The sequence below is a fragment of the Pocillopora verrucosa genome, chromosome 7 (assembly GCF_036669915.1).
Source record: "Pocillopora verrucosa isolate sample1 chromosome 7, ASM3666991v2, whole genome shotgun sequence".
In the NCBI taxonomy this organism is placed as follows: domain Eukaryota; kingdom Metazoa; phylum Cnidaria; class Anthozoa; order Scleractinia; family Pocilloporidae; genus Pocillopora; species Pocillopora verrucosa.
The window spans coordinates 3,597,995-3,612,348 of record NC_089318.1 but is presented as its reverse complement, the minus strand read 5'-3'; the positions used below and the strand labels follow the sequence as shown (position 1 = coordinate 3,612,348).

The 14,354-nt window shown below is 38.5% G+C and overlaps 2 protein-coding genes across 2 annotated transcripts in view; one reads left to right on the top strand and one right to left on the bottom strand.

Moving 5' to 3' along the window:
* Positions 1-1,426, bottom strand: part of LOC136282234 (uncharacterized) — a 2,391-nt gene extending 965 nt beyond the window's left edge. Inside the window, exons 1-3 of the mRNA XM_066169563.1 lie at positions 1,345-1,426; positions 542-958; positions 1-463 (exon numbers count right to left, since the gene is read on the bottom strand). The exon at positions 1-463 is cut by the window's left edge and continues 891 nt beyond it. Of these exons, the coding sequence (XP_066025660.1) occupies positions 1-463; positions 542-958; positions 1,345-1,426 (962 nt within the window). The remainder of the gene's footprint in view (positions 464-541; positions 959-1,344) is intronic.
* Positions 1,427-1,513: 87 nt separating this feature from the next.
* On the top strand, positions 1,514-14,241 carry LOC136282233 (uncharacterized). The gene is made up of 8 exons (XM_066169562.1): positions 1,514-1,586; positions 1,630-3,192; positions 3,481-3,799; positions 11,375-11,435; positions 11,813-11,921; positions 12,136-12,234; positions 12,700-12,856; positions 14,052-14,241. The coding sequence occupies exons 1-8, from the start codon at positions 1,514-1,516 to the stop codon at positions 14,239-14,241; spliced, it is 2,571 nt and encodes an 856-aa protein (XP_066025659.1).
* Positions 14,242-14,354: the final 113 nt, after the last annotated feature.

The window sequence follows — 14,354 nt, the reverse complement described above, 5'->3', positions numbered from 1 at the left end:
TTTTCTGAGTCTAGTTTTCCAATAAGTTCTTCAAATGGTCTAAAAAGATCAATTGAAGAATCAGGGGGTCTATACCAGGTCATAACGGCAAAAGGCCTTGATCTGGGCTTCTTGATTTCGACAGTCAGACTTTCTATTTGTTCACATATTAGATCAGAGCGAACAGAATAATTGATTTCGGAACGAATAAAAAAACAAACACCCCCTCCAGACCTACCGTTAGTAGAGCGATCTCTACGAATAGATTCATAGCCAGAAATATGAATTTCATTATCGCCTATTGTGTCATCCAATTTAGTTTCATTTATGGCTAAGATATCGATAGGTCTGTCGGAAAGCAAAATTCTTAGTTCATCAATGTGTACAGAAAGACTATTGATATTTAGCGAGGCCAATTTAAAGCCTCGTTTAGGCGGGAGAAATTGGTGAGAAACGATTGGATTTCCAAGGTCACGATTACGCTCTGAATTGAACAGACGGCCAGTAGGTCAATTACATTCATGTAATTTATTCGCGAAGTTGTTATACATTTTGGCAATACCTGTCTCCCCAAGATGAAGTCCTCCTCTATTTAAGTCCGTTGAGTGAATGTCATCGTGGAGTATGAAGTGCCACTGTCGCTGATTGCAGAATTTTCGAAGCCTTTTGTTGACTGCATCAACATCGCCGATATCTGAGAGGTCCGATCTTGTGACCAGCTCTGATATTATTACTTGTGCGTCCGTGGAGCTTTCAATTTCCCTCGCTAGGTCAACGATGTTATCGGCGATTTCGCTTGGGGATAGTTTTCCAAGGTCGTTAGTACCAGCATGTAAAATGATCTGGTCCGGCTTCTTGTCCAGTGTTGGTTTCACATAATGTGACATATCACTTGTTGTAGCTCCCGCGAAGTAGTCCTTTAGCTCCTCCAGTGATTTAGTGTCCAATGTCACGTTAGCAGAAATGCTGCGTCGTTGGCCTGGAAAGAATGACGTAAAAATAGAGGATAGAATTCGAACAGTCGAGTTTATCTTAAGAAACAAACCCAGCACGTAGGCAAGAGTCGAAGGTCTCGAAACCCGTCCCTGTGTTCGCTTTATTGTGTATGGTTGGTTTGAAGATTTTTTTCTTACTTCAAGGGTACTACAGTAAATGATTTGAGCCCGGGGGTAACATGTAATAGTATAGTTGGATCGTCCAGGTGAGTGGAGTCCTGAAAAGGACTGTTGTACATGTCGGTAGTGGTGACTGACGTTTCGACAACCCGAGCGGAAGTCATCTTCAATGTTAAGTGACTTCAAGGATACTATTTGACGCCCCAAGGTTTGTAGGTGAACCTATTAGTTGATCTTCCCCTCAATCAACATTGGCCAGAACATCGGGTCTCAAAGTCCGGGAGAGAATTCGTTCCACCCTGCGCTGATAAATAACACCAATGATTCCGCATTTTTGCGAGTTGTCTCTTCTTCAACCAAACATTTGGAGCGCGAACGAAAACGACTTTGAGCCTACTTTTTTTAAAGGACAATTAAATATGACAACAGGAGCCATAATGAGTCTAGCTGGCTTTTTGAGCTCAAGCTTCATCAAACTAAAGGTAGGAGTGAGTAAGGTTTGATTAATTAATAATACAATCTTGAATTTTTACAGGAACAGAAACAGATTTTTTCGCTGGACATCGTGCTTGTCCCTGCTTGGAAGGACATTACCGAACTCATCTCTTCGAAAAGTGTTTTACATGTGGCCGAGAGCTGCAATGCCAAGATGAGTATGCCTCACTAAAACCTGGCTTTTGGTGGCAATGGTGGAACGAGTCCCATAAACATCGCTATGAATATTTCATGAAAAATCTCGCCCGAGAGTTACCTGCATTGGATGATTTCTCAGTGCAATATCCTTACGCAATACCAACACCATACAGATGTCAGGTAGAGGAGTCTTGCAAAGGTGGTTTGGACTCACCATGCGGAGAAGGGTATCAAGGTCCACTTTGCGCTGTATGCAATCCAGGGTACCACAAACAATTTCATTCTTGTGAAAAATGTCCTTCACGGGCCTGGATCGCAGCACAGTTATCTCTCATTGCTGCTATTATAGCGATATTGTTGGCCCTTTTAGTTTGGAGAAAGAAAAATAATCTTTCAAAGGACCGGGGACTCTCTCGTTTTGATAATTTGTTGTCAAAGCTTAAGATCTTGATTGGTTTTTATCAAGTCACCCATGGCTTGCTAGACGTGTTCTCGTTCATTGAATGGCCAGATTCATTGCAGGTTGTGTCCAAGTATTCAGGAATTTTACAGATGAATCTGCTTAAGGTAGCACCGATTCACTGCCTTAATCACAATTTACACGTGGATGCCTTTGGAGATTTGTTTGTGCTCTTGTCAATGAATGCCATTGTTATCGTTGGTTCGTGTGTGATCTATGGTTTTTGGTATATGATGGTCTCAAGAAAACAGGGCCTGGAGGAGGACGAAAAGGCAAGCAAAATTTCACAGGGGAAAGTTCTTATTTACAAAAACGTTTTTTTCTTCCTGTACGTGACATACCTAAGCACTTGTTCGAAGACAGCCAGTGTTATGCCGTTCGCCTGCAAGAAACTCTGCAAAGATAAAAGAGAAGAGTTATGTGACGAGTACCTGAAAGTAGATTACAACATAAAATGCCAAGGAGCAAATTACAATCATCTTGTGATCGTAGCTTATGTTTCAGCTGCATACATCATTGCTTTACCTGCTCTTTCTCTCGTCGCCCTTTGGAGGCATTGGCGAGCAATCATAATCAAGAAAGACCGTGATAATGGCTCTGATCCAGAAGTTGTCGACGGATTGCGATTTCTCTTTGAAAATTACAAACCTCGTTCCTGGTATTGGGAACTGGTTGAAATGTCCCGCAAGTTCATTCTTACATGCGGCCTCATTCTTGTGGGTCAAGAAAGCAGATCCTTCATTGGATTGGCCTGGGTTGTTGCCGGTATGTATGCAGTGCTTTTCTGCTGGATCAAGCCCATGCAAGACACTTTTGAGAACAGACTGATGTCCACTTCCCTTGCCGTTACAATTGTAAACTTGGGTATTGGTGCTGTCAGCAGAATTCCGGCAGAGAACATATTAAACATGGCGGACCATCACAAGGACGCTTTGGCAATGAAAATACTGATTATTGGGGCAAATACGTTGGTGATTGGCCTTCTTGCTGGTGAGATAAACATTAGTTTGATGGGAAAAAAACTTAACTGCAACTTTTATCTGTTACTTTGTATTGCTGTAATTCCATGTTATGAAATATTAACCACACAAGTGTTATATCATACACATTAAAGATAACCTTATCGTATCTTGAATTTATCTGAACAGCAACTAAACATTAAACTTAATGAAACGCTCAATAGGAATTTAGTCTCTCTATAGGAGCTCAATTGATTTGGTGACCTGGCATTCTTACATCATTTCTTCAAAGAGTGGCGCAAAAATCCAAAATGGTCCTTGTCTTGCTGCCTAGCCTTGCTTCTTCCACTTAATGACCTTCAAGGCGAGATTCGTGGAATGGTTGGCAAGAACATGCTTAAAACACAACTTCAGTCAGGGATCATTGGGAAGCCCTCCATTGCGGCCAGTGCAAAAGATAGTGGAGCATTAAGTTTTTCTCCAACCCATGAAGACAGTGAAAGACAAGAAAGAAGTTCAGTAAAATCCAGGGTAACCAGATGCAGCAACACTAAATGTGACCGTGGGACACAAACAGAAATACTCGCACCGGTATCTACCGCTACCGCTGAACATGCACAGGCATCATGGAAAGCGTGCCAGCAGATAACCATGTGAGTACATGGCTTGTAAGTTCCTCTTTTCGTTTGTTTGATTTTGTGTTTTGGATGGCGATGTCGTTTCAGAAATATCGTCCACTTTAATGGTCTAATAAATCTCTTGAGAAGCGAAAAGTGTCATCCTAATACAAAGTCGTCTCCCTTACTCTTAGAATTGACCTACATATTATAATAATAAGTTATGCAACTTCTTCCAGACTATAAGCCGACTGACCTCGTTTTGTGAAAGAGATGAACAAGCTAAGAGTGAAATTTTTTCACACTTGTACATCTATAGGATCTGCCAACCTGTATTCTTGGTTAGTCGTAGACATACGATATGTTGGTGATCCTTCATTTGAAGAGAAAATATAATGGCCTCTCTAATTTGTGATACAGATTTAATTGCTACACATTTTTAAGGATTGTCTTTCTTATAGGAGGCGTTAAGAATGAGCTCCTACGCACGCTGGTCAGTTACTGTGGTATTTTCTTCGATAAAATTAAGAGTATGTAAAAGAGACACAAGGATCAAATCGCTCTGACAAAGGGCTAACGCTCGAAACGTCAGCCTTTAAACTCTTTATAGTGGCCAATTTACGTTTTTAACTCAGTTGATAACTCTAAATTACCCTTTGAAAAATTGCTCCTGTTTTCATGAGTCGGCACTCTGACCATCACATACCACTTGCTGAAGTAGAGGAAGCCACCTCAAAAGAAGAAAAGAGAGACAGGAATAATGAGGAATGAAGAAGACAGCCAGAAATATGATAGAATTTAGCATACAAGGCAACACATCCTCTTTCCTTTAAAATATTTAATAGAATAGCGAGAGCAGATATGTTTAGGCGAAACATGCAATATGGCTTTTAATGATTAGCTCTAGTGACGTTTTTGGGGGTATTATTTATACCTTAAGACATATAATACTCGCATTAATTGTAGCATTGGATATTTTCAAGATGAAGGCAGCGTTCCGATTTACACAAACCTATACTCTATAGAATAATCAGATATGCATATGATATTACCGTTTGAAAACGGGCTGCACCGGTTTTGAACAAACGTACGTTGTCATTATTAGCAGTATCATGTATGTAGAGGTGGTACATGTAGTGGCGAAATTCATTAATATTGTTATAAGCTAGTAAATGGTACAGTTTCAGTTGAATTTATTATTAAACGGGTACTCTTCAGTTTGTAGACATGCTTGTCCAGGAGGACAGCAGCGAGACATGTAAAATTAAGTACCTCAGTTCTTACGTGATTTTAATAAAGTCTTAGCACAAATATTGTCATTTGCTTTGGTGCTACGTATGCGATCCCCTAGCCCCTTTCGAAAACACACATGATATTTAAATCAGTTATCTCAAATGTAAATACTTTTAGGATGGAAAAAAATAACTAGGGGACCTGTAATTATCTCTAGAGGAGGAAGAATTTTTCAGGGGTAAAGGAGAGAGGGGGGGGGGGAATCAGTCGTCGCCAACGGAGTATAAAGGGAGGACTATAGAAAACTGACTGCCAATTAACTTCCGATGAGGGGGGGGAGGGAGGGTGATTATAGAGCCTTACGGAGGATGAGACATATTTCGTCATGACACAACTAAAATTCTCTAGCGTAAATATGAACGTAAATAATTACTTTTAGTTTATACCAAGTGAGTAGTTATTTTCGTGCGCTCTGATTGGCTAATTTGAAAGTGATTAGCCAGTACTATTTATCCTCGAGCAACGGAAGAGACAAATTCGCAAGTCAAGAATATAATTTCTGACCATATTTGGGTACATTGCCAATGAGAAACAGGTGGATATTTGCCTCGCCTTTTCGCGGCTCGGTAAATGTCCACCACTTTTCTCTTCACTTCGGTGACTAGTTGTCTACTAGACTCTGTGAGCAGAGTAACTGGGATACCTGGATGGTACTGGATGCTTGGAATCAAGTGTAGTGATACTACGGACTAGTATACTGAAATAGTGAGCTCGTCTGGCCAAGGGTACACACCTATTTCAAAACATAGGCATGTTATGCATGCAAGAGTTATTTTTTGTAGGGTAGGTGGATTACTTGAAACATTGTAAGTGGTCTACATTCTTACAATTAACGTAAAATAACGTAACGTATTAACGTGGAAAAGAACGAAAATGTCGAATAACCTGACACACAGGTATTTTGAGGTAGATTATGTGTGTTGTGCGAATAAATGTAACCAAAAAGAAACTGTATTGGTGCCACGGATACCTGTTAGTACAAAATGCAGACAGTGGACTGTAGACCGGATACAAAATATAGGCTTCTCCGCGATCAGCCTTCACGATTATTTGCACTATTGTGGAAAATTCCTGGCCCATTTCTTGATGAAAATCGATCGTAATATAATTTCAAGCCTTCAATATAGTCTTCTTACTTTGTGCGCGAGTTGGTTGGTGTGATGTCTGTACAGATCTTTACCAACGTAATAAAAGTAGATGACGTGAATAACAGTGATGGTAAAGCAAGCTTAAAACGGCAGAAATCGCCAGAAAATACAACGGATGCACAGGGTATGAGTAAGTTTTATTGATTTTACCAGAAAAAATGTTCATATTTCGAAATGTTTGTCGTTGTAAATAGACCATATTTCGTTCCCTGTACTATTCCTTATAACGTGTTCAAATTTTCAACGGTTCCTCTAGTAACTTAACACCGAGTCACACAACGCGTGACGTGTTCATGAATTAATCGTTGGCTTTTTCTCGAGGCGTGAACTTGAGCCGCCTGTGACAAGACAATTGCATAAACAATACTTAACATAATAACATTTTACACAAAAAACACAGGATTTTGGATCATGTATTTATTAAAAAGAATATCCATACAACTACAATGAAAACAAACATAAGATTCACCTTTCTAATCGTGAAATTAAAACCATTCGCAGTGTTATCGTAGCTACGTTTCCTGGCATCAAGTGAATCCAAAATGGCGTCTTTCTTCACCAGCAGTTGGCATCCATTAGAGTTTTGTTCTTCAGTCTCACGGTAATAGTGTTGTTCAATAGATTGCATAGAGTATATGCAGTTTGGTTTCAGATTTCAGATTTCAGATTTTGCTTTTTACAACAAGTGTACGTTTTTCAATTGAAGGCTTTCATGGCTTTCAAGCGTTTGTGACTCAATCCGTTCTAAAATTACCGCTCAATAACATCTTTTAGTGTGGATTGGCCGCGAAAAATACGGCTTGTTTATGCGTCTGTAAGTATTTTGAGCGTTTGCGCCATAATACTCCAGGTGATCGTAATCCAAACACGTTGAAACACAAAACGACTGACAAAAGAGTTTTATGAGCAAAAATCTCGTGGTTCATCGTGTGACCCGGCTCTGTCCGTGCATGACAACACCAGTCATCATCAAGATAACACGCGTGATCAACATGTGAACACCTCATTGGATCACAGTTAGTTGTCATGGTGTTGAGGGCCCAATGACCACTGGGTACTATTGCGCAATTTTTCCACTTTGTGGCGGAGGAAAAAAAAAAGACGACAAAAAAAAACAAAGGCATTTTATGACTGGGTTACCACAAGTATCCCAGTAATTATTAGACAACACAGTATTGTTGATTGGCTTTTATGAACTACCCCTACAGACAGAATTCTCTTTTTAATGAAATCAGGTTTATGCATTTTTTTTTTCTTTTTTAAATACGGATACCATAAGAGTTTGGTAAATTTGTTTGATACATAGCCAAATAGTTCAGTCTTAGAAAGAAACCAGCCTTAAGTTTGAGCATTTAATTCAGGTTTTTCCAAAAGTAGAAACATTTTCAGTCAAACGTAGACAGTACTCTTACGGTAAACAATAACTTGCGACCCCTCAAATGAAGATTAAATAATAAAGCCTAACAAATAGATTACCAATCATTTTTAGAGAAGATTTCGTTGAGGCTAGAAACACATTAACGGCACGGCTGAAATTGAACAATTCATGGAGGGAAGGGTTTCTCTTACTGTAGTTTTGTGATGAAAAGAGGTTCTGAGATCTCTCTTTAATTCCAAAGCGTGCTTTTCCCATGAAGCCACACCGTTTTGCTGAGGGAGAATATCAAGGACACACCTGAAAGGCGTGATAGATTTACGTTTGTAGAAACACTCCTCAAAATTGATTCTATGTATAACATGAAACATGCTACGATAAAACCTACTCTCTGGTTTAGATGATTGCTAATTCCTTGAGTCTAGCGTTTTTCTATTTATCGGTTTCAAAATAAAGCCAAAAGCAAGTCTTGAATTTCCCGCCCGTCGTGCAACCTGGGCAATGAAGAGAAATCAGTTTAATATTTGAATAACAATCATTTCCTCGTAAACTGACTTTTATTTACACTTCACGCGTACAAAGATATATTTTGGACTCTTTGGTGATAGCTTCGTCTGCTAAACTGATGTGACCGTTCACAGTTATTTGCTAGAGCGTTCGTTTTGCGCTTAAATGTTCTTTTCGAAATTCTGCAAGTAAGTGCATCTGTGGTGAAGATCGACCTCACAGATAGATGAATCCACAATTTACAATCCTTCAGAACGTTGTTTTACAGGAAAAAATTTCTTAACTAGAAAAAAAATTATTTTTTCTCCAATGGATAAGTGTTTGACCTTGTGAAATTTTATCAATAACGTTTGCTTTTAGACAGGAGGCCTAATTATTTTTCATTTTTTTGTTTCGGATTACGTCATGTCAGGTAAATGAAATGACAATTACAGATTATCCCATGGAAACTACACACGGACGATTTTTACTAAGGAGTCGGATCCATCGAACCAGTAAAGGCAGCGAAGGAGTAAGTTTTTGATATATTCTAACTCGTAAATAAAAATCGTTCAAGCACTTTCCAAGGTATGATGTTTTTTATTTCATACATACTGAGAAGAAAGGTTTTTCAGCAGGCTTATGTCTCTGTCGGTCTTTGCTCTCTCGTTTTTGTCTTCTTGCTCATCTATGAAGTCATCTATTGCTATTTCAAGGCGAGCAAATTTTGGCACCTCTTCCATTTTGTTTTTGACAGAAAGTCACGTGCTCGTTGTTCACCTCTGTAAAGTACCATGACAGGACGGAAAAACGCGTGGACTGTAAGTACCTACCGTTGTCCCATACAAAGCCTTAGAAAACTTTTCTAAGTCTTTGTATGGAACAACGGGAGGTACTTACAGTGCATGCATTATCCGTCCTGTCATGATCGTTTGTGTCTCTGACTGGACGAACGATGAATTTTCACAGTCGCTCGCTTTTCTTATTGCCTGGTTAGTTGTGTGTCCTGAAAAAGCCGTCAAGTCCTGAAAAAGCCGTCCGGCCCTGCACTCACACGACTTTGTTGTGTATGTGTTAGGACAGAGCAGCACCAAAATACTAATATCTTCGAGCTTACTTGATAAACAAATAATTATAATAACGAGTTAATGTCCTCAGACTTCCCCTCCCTCCCTCCTCAAACACAAACAACAGAAACCCCTCGCGAATTTCGTACTGTACATTGTTGGGGGAATGTAAGTATTATTTGAAATCAAAAGAGAAACTTAAAAATAAAACTGTAAGAAGCAGCTTTCACCGAAATATTAGGTTTTCTGACGGAAAAGACTGGAGAAGAAAACCATAGGCTAATGTTAGCGAATATTAGTTATTCTAAATAGACCTAGTCCTTATAAATTATAGCTTGTTTGTTTTGTTTTCCAAATAGAGGACTCCAGGAAATTGCATTCTTCGTCTTCTGTAAACTATATGCATACATGTGCAATTGAATATGACGAAATTTGAAAGACAGACTTTTCTTGAGTGTAGGATATTTTTATATGACCACAAGTCAAAAAAGTGTATTGTTGAGGCGCAGTTAAGTAACTTTTGCGAAATTCTCATCCCATTTTGTTTACTCTCTGCGGGCGTCTTTTCACTTTGTGGGTTTACGTAGTTTCCTTTCACTTTGAGATCTGACATTACCTTCTCAGCAATCTTGTGCAAAGAAAAGATGTTTTTTTTGCTTCAGCCAATAAAAAAGCAATTATTGGATGAGTTTGAGCATATATTAGCAAAACCGAAGCAGAAGGCTGAGGCAAATAACACAGTGTTTTGATAATTCATGATAAAATGCGAAAGCCGAATTCATTAATCGTTTTATTACAAACTTTTTAAACAATCTGAAAAAGAAGACACTTCTGTTTGAGTTCGCAAAAATTTGAGAACTCGAACATGATTAATGCAGTATGGGTTATCATGCCAACTTCACAAGCTATTGTAAATAGTTGAACGAATGCTCACGACCAATCAATTTTTCATTATAAGTCGAAAGTATATGAATAGCTATTAACAGCTTTATCTGGAGCCGAAAATGTTCTGTGAACTGTGAAGCATAATTATGGTCGGTTTCATTTGCGCCTTCTAGAATTATGATCTACTCTCTCAGTGACGGAGCTCTTCAAATGAGATATTTCTTCAGGAATTTCTGAATATAACCGGTGACTTTTTCATCAAAAAATTTCGCCTGAATCCTAAACTATAATATTTCTTGTAGATTAAACCTGTTTTCTCCATACAGGAACTTATTGTGAGACATCTGTTTCGCTCCAGATTATTAAAGCCATTAAAAACCTCAAATTCTGCTGAAAAGGTTTTTTTTAAACCCGGATTTGTTTGCTTTCAGAAATATTTACTCAAAAATTCGCAAATAAATTGCAAGAGCTAGTTGACGTCTCCTACCCTTTCATGAACACTCCTCTATACCTTCATTTATATCTACGCAAATTACGAAAAAAAAGAAAAAACGCAACCTTGGGTAATTTGAAGGTGTTGATACAAAGCCTAGGGTTTTATTATTCAAGATAATTTTAAACAAACAAAACACAAATCAAATTTGAAACTGACACCCTAAAGTTTAGATAATAGAAAAAGGTTTACTCAGCTGTCTGACATTTTTCTTCATTCGAACCTCAGTATCAGAAATTTTACTTTCCTCGGCTGTAGAGTTTGGTGAGATCCTTCTTGACATCATTTTCGCAACAATTTAACGAATGTCATATTGAAAAGTCTTTTTGGAGTCATTTAAAAAAAAAAGTCGAGCAGTTGGAATCATTACTCTCAGGAAAAATATCAATCTTTCCCACTGGGTTAGGGGCTCTCTATGCGGTATGAAAACAACTCTGAAAAAATATCATTAGTTTCTCGATTATGAAGAGATTTGAAAGTCTTGGCAACTTAATTTAAACTTTAGAGCGAAGAGGCGCCCATCAGTTAACGGAGGTAAGAAAATCTTAAAGAACTCCATCGTTAGAACTCTTGTAAAAACCGAATATCATTCTAATTTAGTAACACAGGATCAACTGTCTTGTTCATCACTTTACTGACAAACAAACTCAACGAAACAAATCGCGGAAGCTCTGTAACTTCCTAAAAGCTTTCCAGAATTTAAAAGCGGTGATGTGAAATAGATTTAGCTTTGTGCGCTGACCGAAAGCATTTCTCGTAGAATTTTTTTCTCTTTTTAATCAGACATATGTGTTTCCTGTGATTCCTTTTTTGTTTCAGAGAATTTCGCTTGAACAATTTTTCCGGTTCCTATTTTCCAAACAGGTGGTTTGGGCGTAAAAGGACAGAGAGTATCAATAAACTGGTGCGAAACGTCATTTTATTGGTAAGAATATGTTTTTCTTGTGTCCTTCCTGTCAAGTAGATGTTAAGCAACCAAAACATGGCATTTATTAAATTTTCTGTTCTTGAAATGGTTACGATCAAGACAAAGATTGGTTTGGTTGATCCAACGAAACAAATAGTAATACATAAGAATAATCACATTTGCTAAAACTGTGATTTCGCTTTCTCTAACACAGTCAGCCCAAATGGTTAAATGTATTCGTACTATAAAACTTGCTGTAAAACACCTCGAGTTTTTGCATGCACCATGAAATATTTGATCGACAGTTGATGAGAATTACTCGGCGAGAGGATCAAACGTTTTCGAAAGGGCATTATTTTTGGAACATATCCTCAGATAAGTACGAATTCTTGTAGGAAGCAGCGTTTTTGACAGGAAGCTACCTTAGAGTGTACATTATTTGCCATGTGACGTCTGGGCAACAGCTTTATACGACATTGCAATCATTTGTCAACTCAGAGATCCGTAGGAGAAGCTTGGACAGACCACAATTAAACCTGCCTTCGCGTTATGTGAGCTATTATAAGAGGGTTTCTGCACCTGGTTGTCACCAATCGGCGAAAGAATTAAATATGATCATTTGGAAATTAATACAAATATTGATATTCTATACGATAGGTGATAAAATCGATTTATCACTGAATTAATTTCTCTTTTACTCTGTTTTACCCGTTTTCAGAAACTATGGTTGCAGTGGAACCCCCGCTCATTATGGCACTGCTTTTGGCAATTTATTTGAACGCGTGGAATGGAAATTCTAGTGCCTTCGCTACACAAGGTGGGAAATGAAGTTGTTAATGTCATGCTGAACTTTGATAATGTTCCCGGAGCCTCTTAAACAGGCAAGAGCAGATCGCAAAAGCGCAAACGAAACTTGAGTTCTTATCCAGGAGATGGCTGTGGAATATTGCTCTTCTTTCTTTGAGGCAATGAACTCTGCCGATCTACAGTGAAACCTAAGACATTATTTCCCCATCCCACTCGTTGTCGTAAAAACCAGCGGGGTGAATGTTCCTCTTTCCACATAAAGTACTCTTCTAGAATACTGGCGCTTTTTCTCGTACCCATGTTCCGGTACGAGTGGGCATTAGGGTGACAAACCCTCACGTCAAATAGTAATATTAATTATAACGATAGTAATAATAATAATGATAATAATAATAATAATAGTATTATTACAATTTCTACATTGTTGAAAAAAATAGATAATGACAAAGGTGTACTGACACTACTATTTCTTTAGAATGTGGGGTTTTGGTAAACAGCACATTGAAAAGTCCAGGATATCCATTTAGATATCCAGCAGGTATGGATTGTGAATACTCTGTTCCTATTCCACCCGGAGGGCCAATGGGAATATATTTCGTTGACTTTGATGTGGAGTTTCACCCATCATGCAGGTAAGATAGTCCTCTCTGCCACGAATTGATTATTTTTCATTGTAGGCATCCGGTCCAAGAGTTCTGTTTCTGCTATTATGTTTTGTATGCTACTCTTGCAAAATAAGCTTCATAAAAAATTCAAACTAGGGCAGATGATTTAGCTGAAGCAAACTTTACAACACTCGTCCAAAAAATGCAAGGAAAACTTCCTTCAAACCTTCGTATCATTAGACAAGAAAATATTTCGTCATTTCCGTTGCGTTTCTCTATATGTGACCCTCCACAGGATTTCAGGGAATAATGTGAACGCACGCACACGGCACGTTATGACACGCTCGCACGCTAGTGGCATAACACGCTTACCGTGCAGATATGCGCATAAAAACAATTGATTTTAAAAAGTGTGTGTTGTTCAGATCTGGCTAACACGGTATAGAACTTTGTTATTACAACACACTAGATTTTTTTGTTCCTTTTTTAACAGTAAATTATTGTGAAAATGGTGTTTGTACAGTGTATTACTTACAAAATACAGGCGAAAATGAAGATCTTCTGTCCTATCCGAAAGTTGTAATAAAAAAAGGAAACATCCACGGCAAATCACGGCTCTTTCCCCCAGGATTTTCACAAGGAATTCAGTGAACACTAGGTCCGGAGGAGCTCAGTTTGAACACATGAATTACTTTTTTAAAACTTAATTCTTACCTGTAATATATAAATCCTTACCGCTTCTGTAAGTACCGAATCTTTGTGAATCCTTTCGCAACAGATATCCGGCTCTATGTCCCTACGCGGTCGCTGTTCGTCACTCTATGTAAACCGGCATTTTTTAAATAAATAACTGCTAGTTAGCTAGCGCAAAACGAAGCTTTCCTAGAGAAGCCACGAATTATTTATTGTACGCCGACCTTGGCATCTTACGAGCTCTTAGTCTTTAGAACTGCGGTCTATACCTTGCGCAACGCAACTGTAACGCGAGGATAATTAAAATTAAAATTGTCAAAGATATTAAGGAGTTTTTCAGTTCGCAAACTGAGCAAACTTAAAAGTTTCAAACTCCTCTGGACCCTGTGCGTGCATTCACTTGCTTTTGGTTTCCATAGTTAAAACATTTGCACGCACAAAGGAACAAGCCAACGCTTCGTAATCGTTCATTATCAAGTTTCAAAATGCAACCTCAAAGTCATGAATTCTCATACTTTCTGAACTGCAGAAAAGATTTAGAGTCCCTGGCAGAAGATTGTTTTCGCGCTAGACCAACAGAAGTGGAAGATGATCAACCGTACGTCTACGGTTCTGACAGCAGCGACAAAACTGATCAGGAAATTGACTCCGATGTTGACATTAACTTTTCGGAGTGTGATTTATCTGAACGATCGAAAGTGCAGGCGTGTGAGTTGTGAGTTTTTCCTTTCTGAAACAAAAGCTCGGTATTTGGAACAACTTATTATTCTGAGACAAAGTGAAATTAAGTGTATCCTCGATCGCGCGTACATTGTGTGACTTTTCTTTTCTG

Coding starts and splice junctions, on each gene's coding strand:
- LOC136282233 (XM_066169562.1), top strand. CDS start 1,514: ATGACAACAGGAGCCATAATGAGTCTAGCTGGCTTTTTGAGCTCAAGC. Junction 1,587..1,629: donor CAAACTAAAGGTAGGAGTGA/GTAAGGTTTGAT, acceptor GAATTTTTACAG/GAACAGAAACAGATTTTTTC. Junction 3,800..11,374: donor GCGTGCCAGCAGATAACCAT/GTGAGTACATGG, acceptor TTTTCCAAACAG/GTGGTTTGGGCGTAAAAGGA.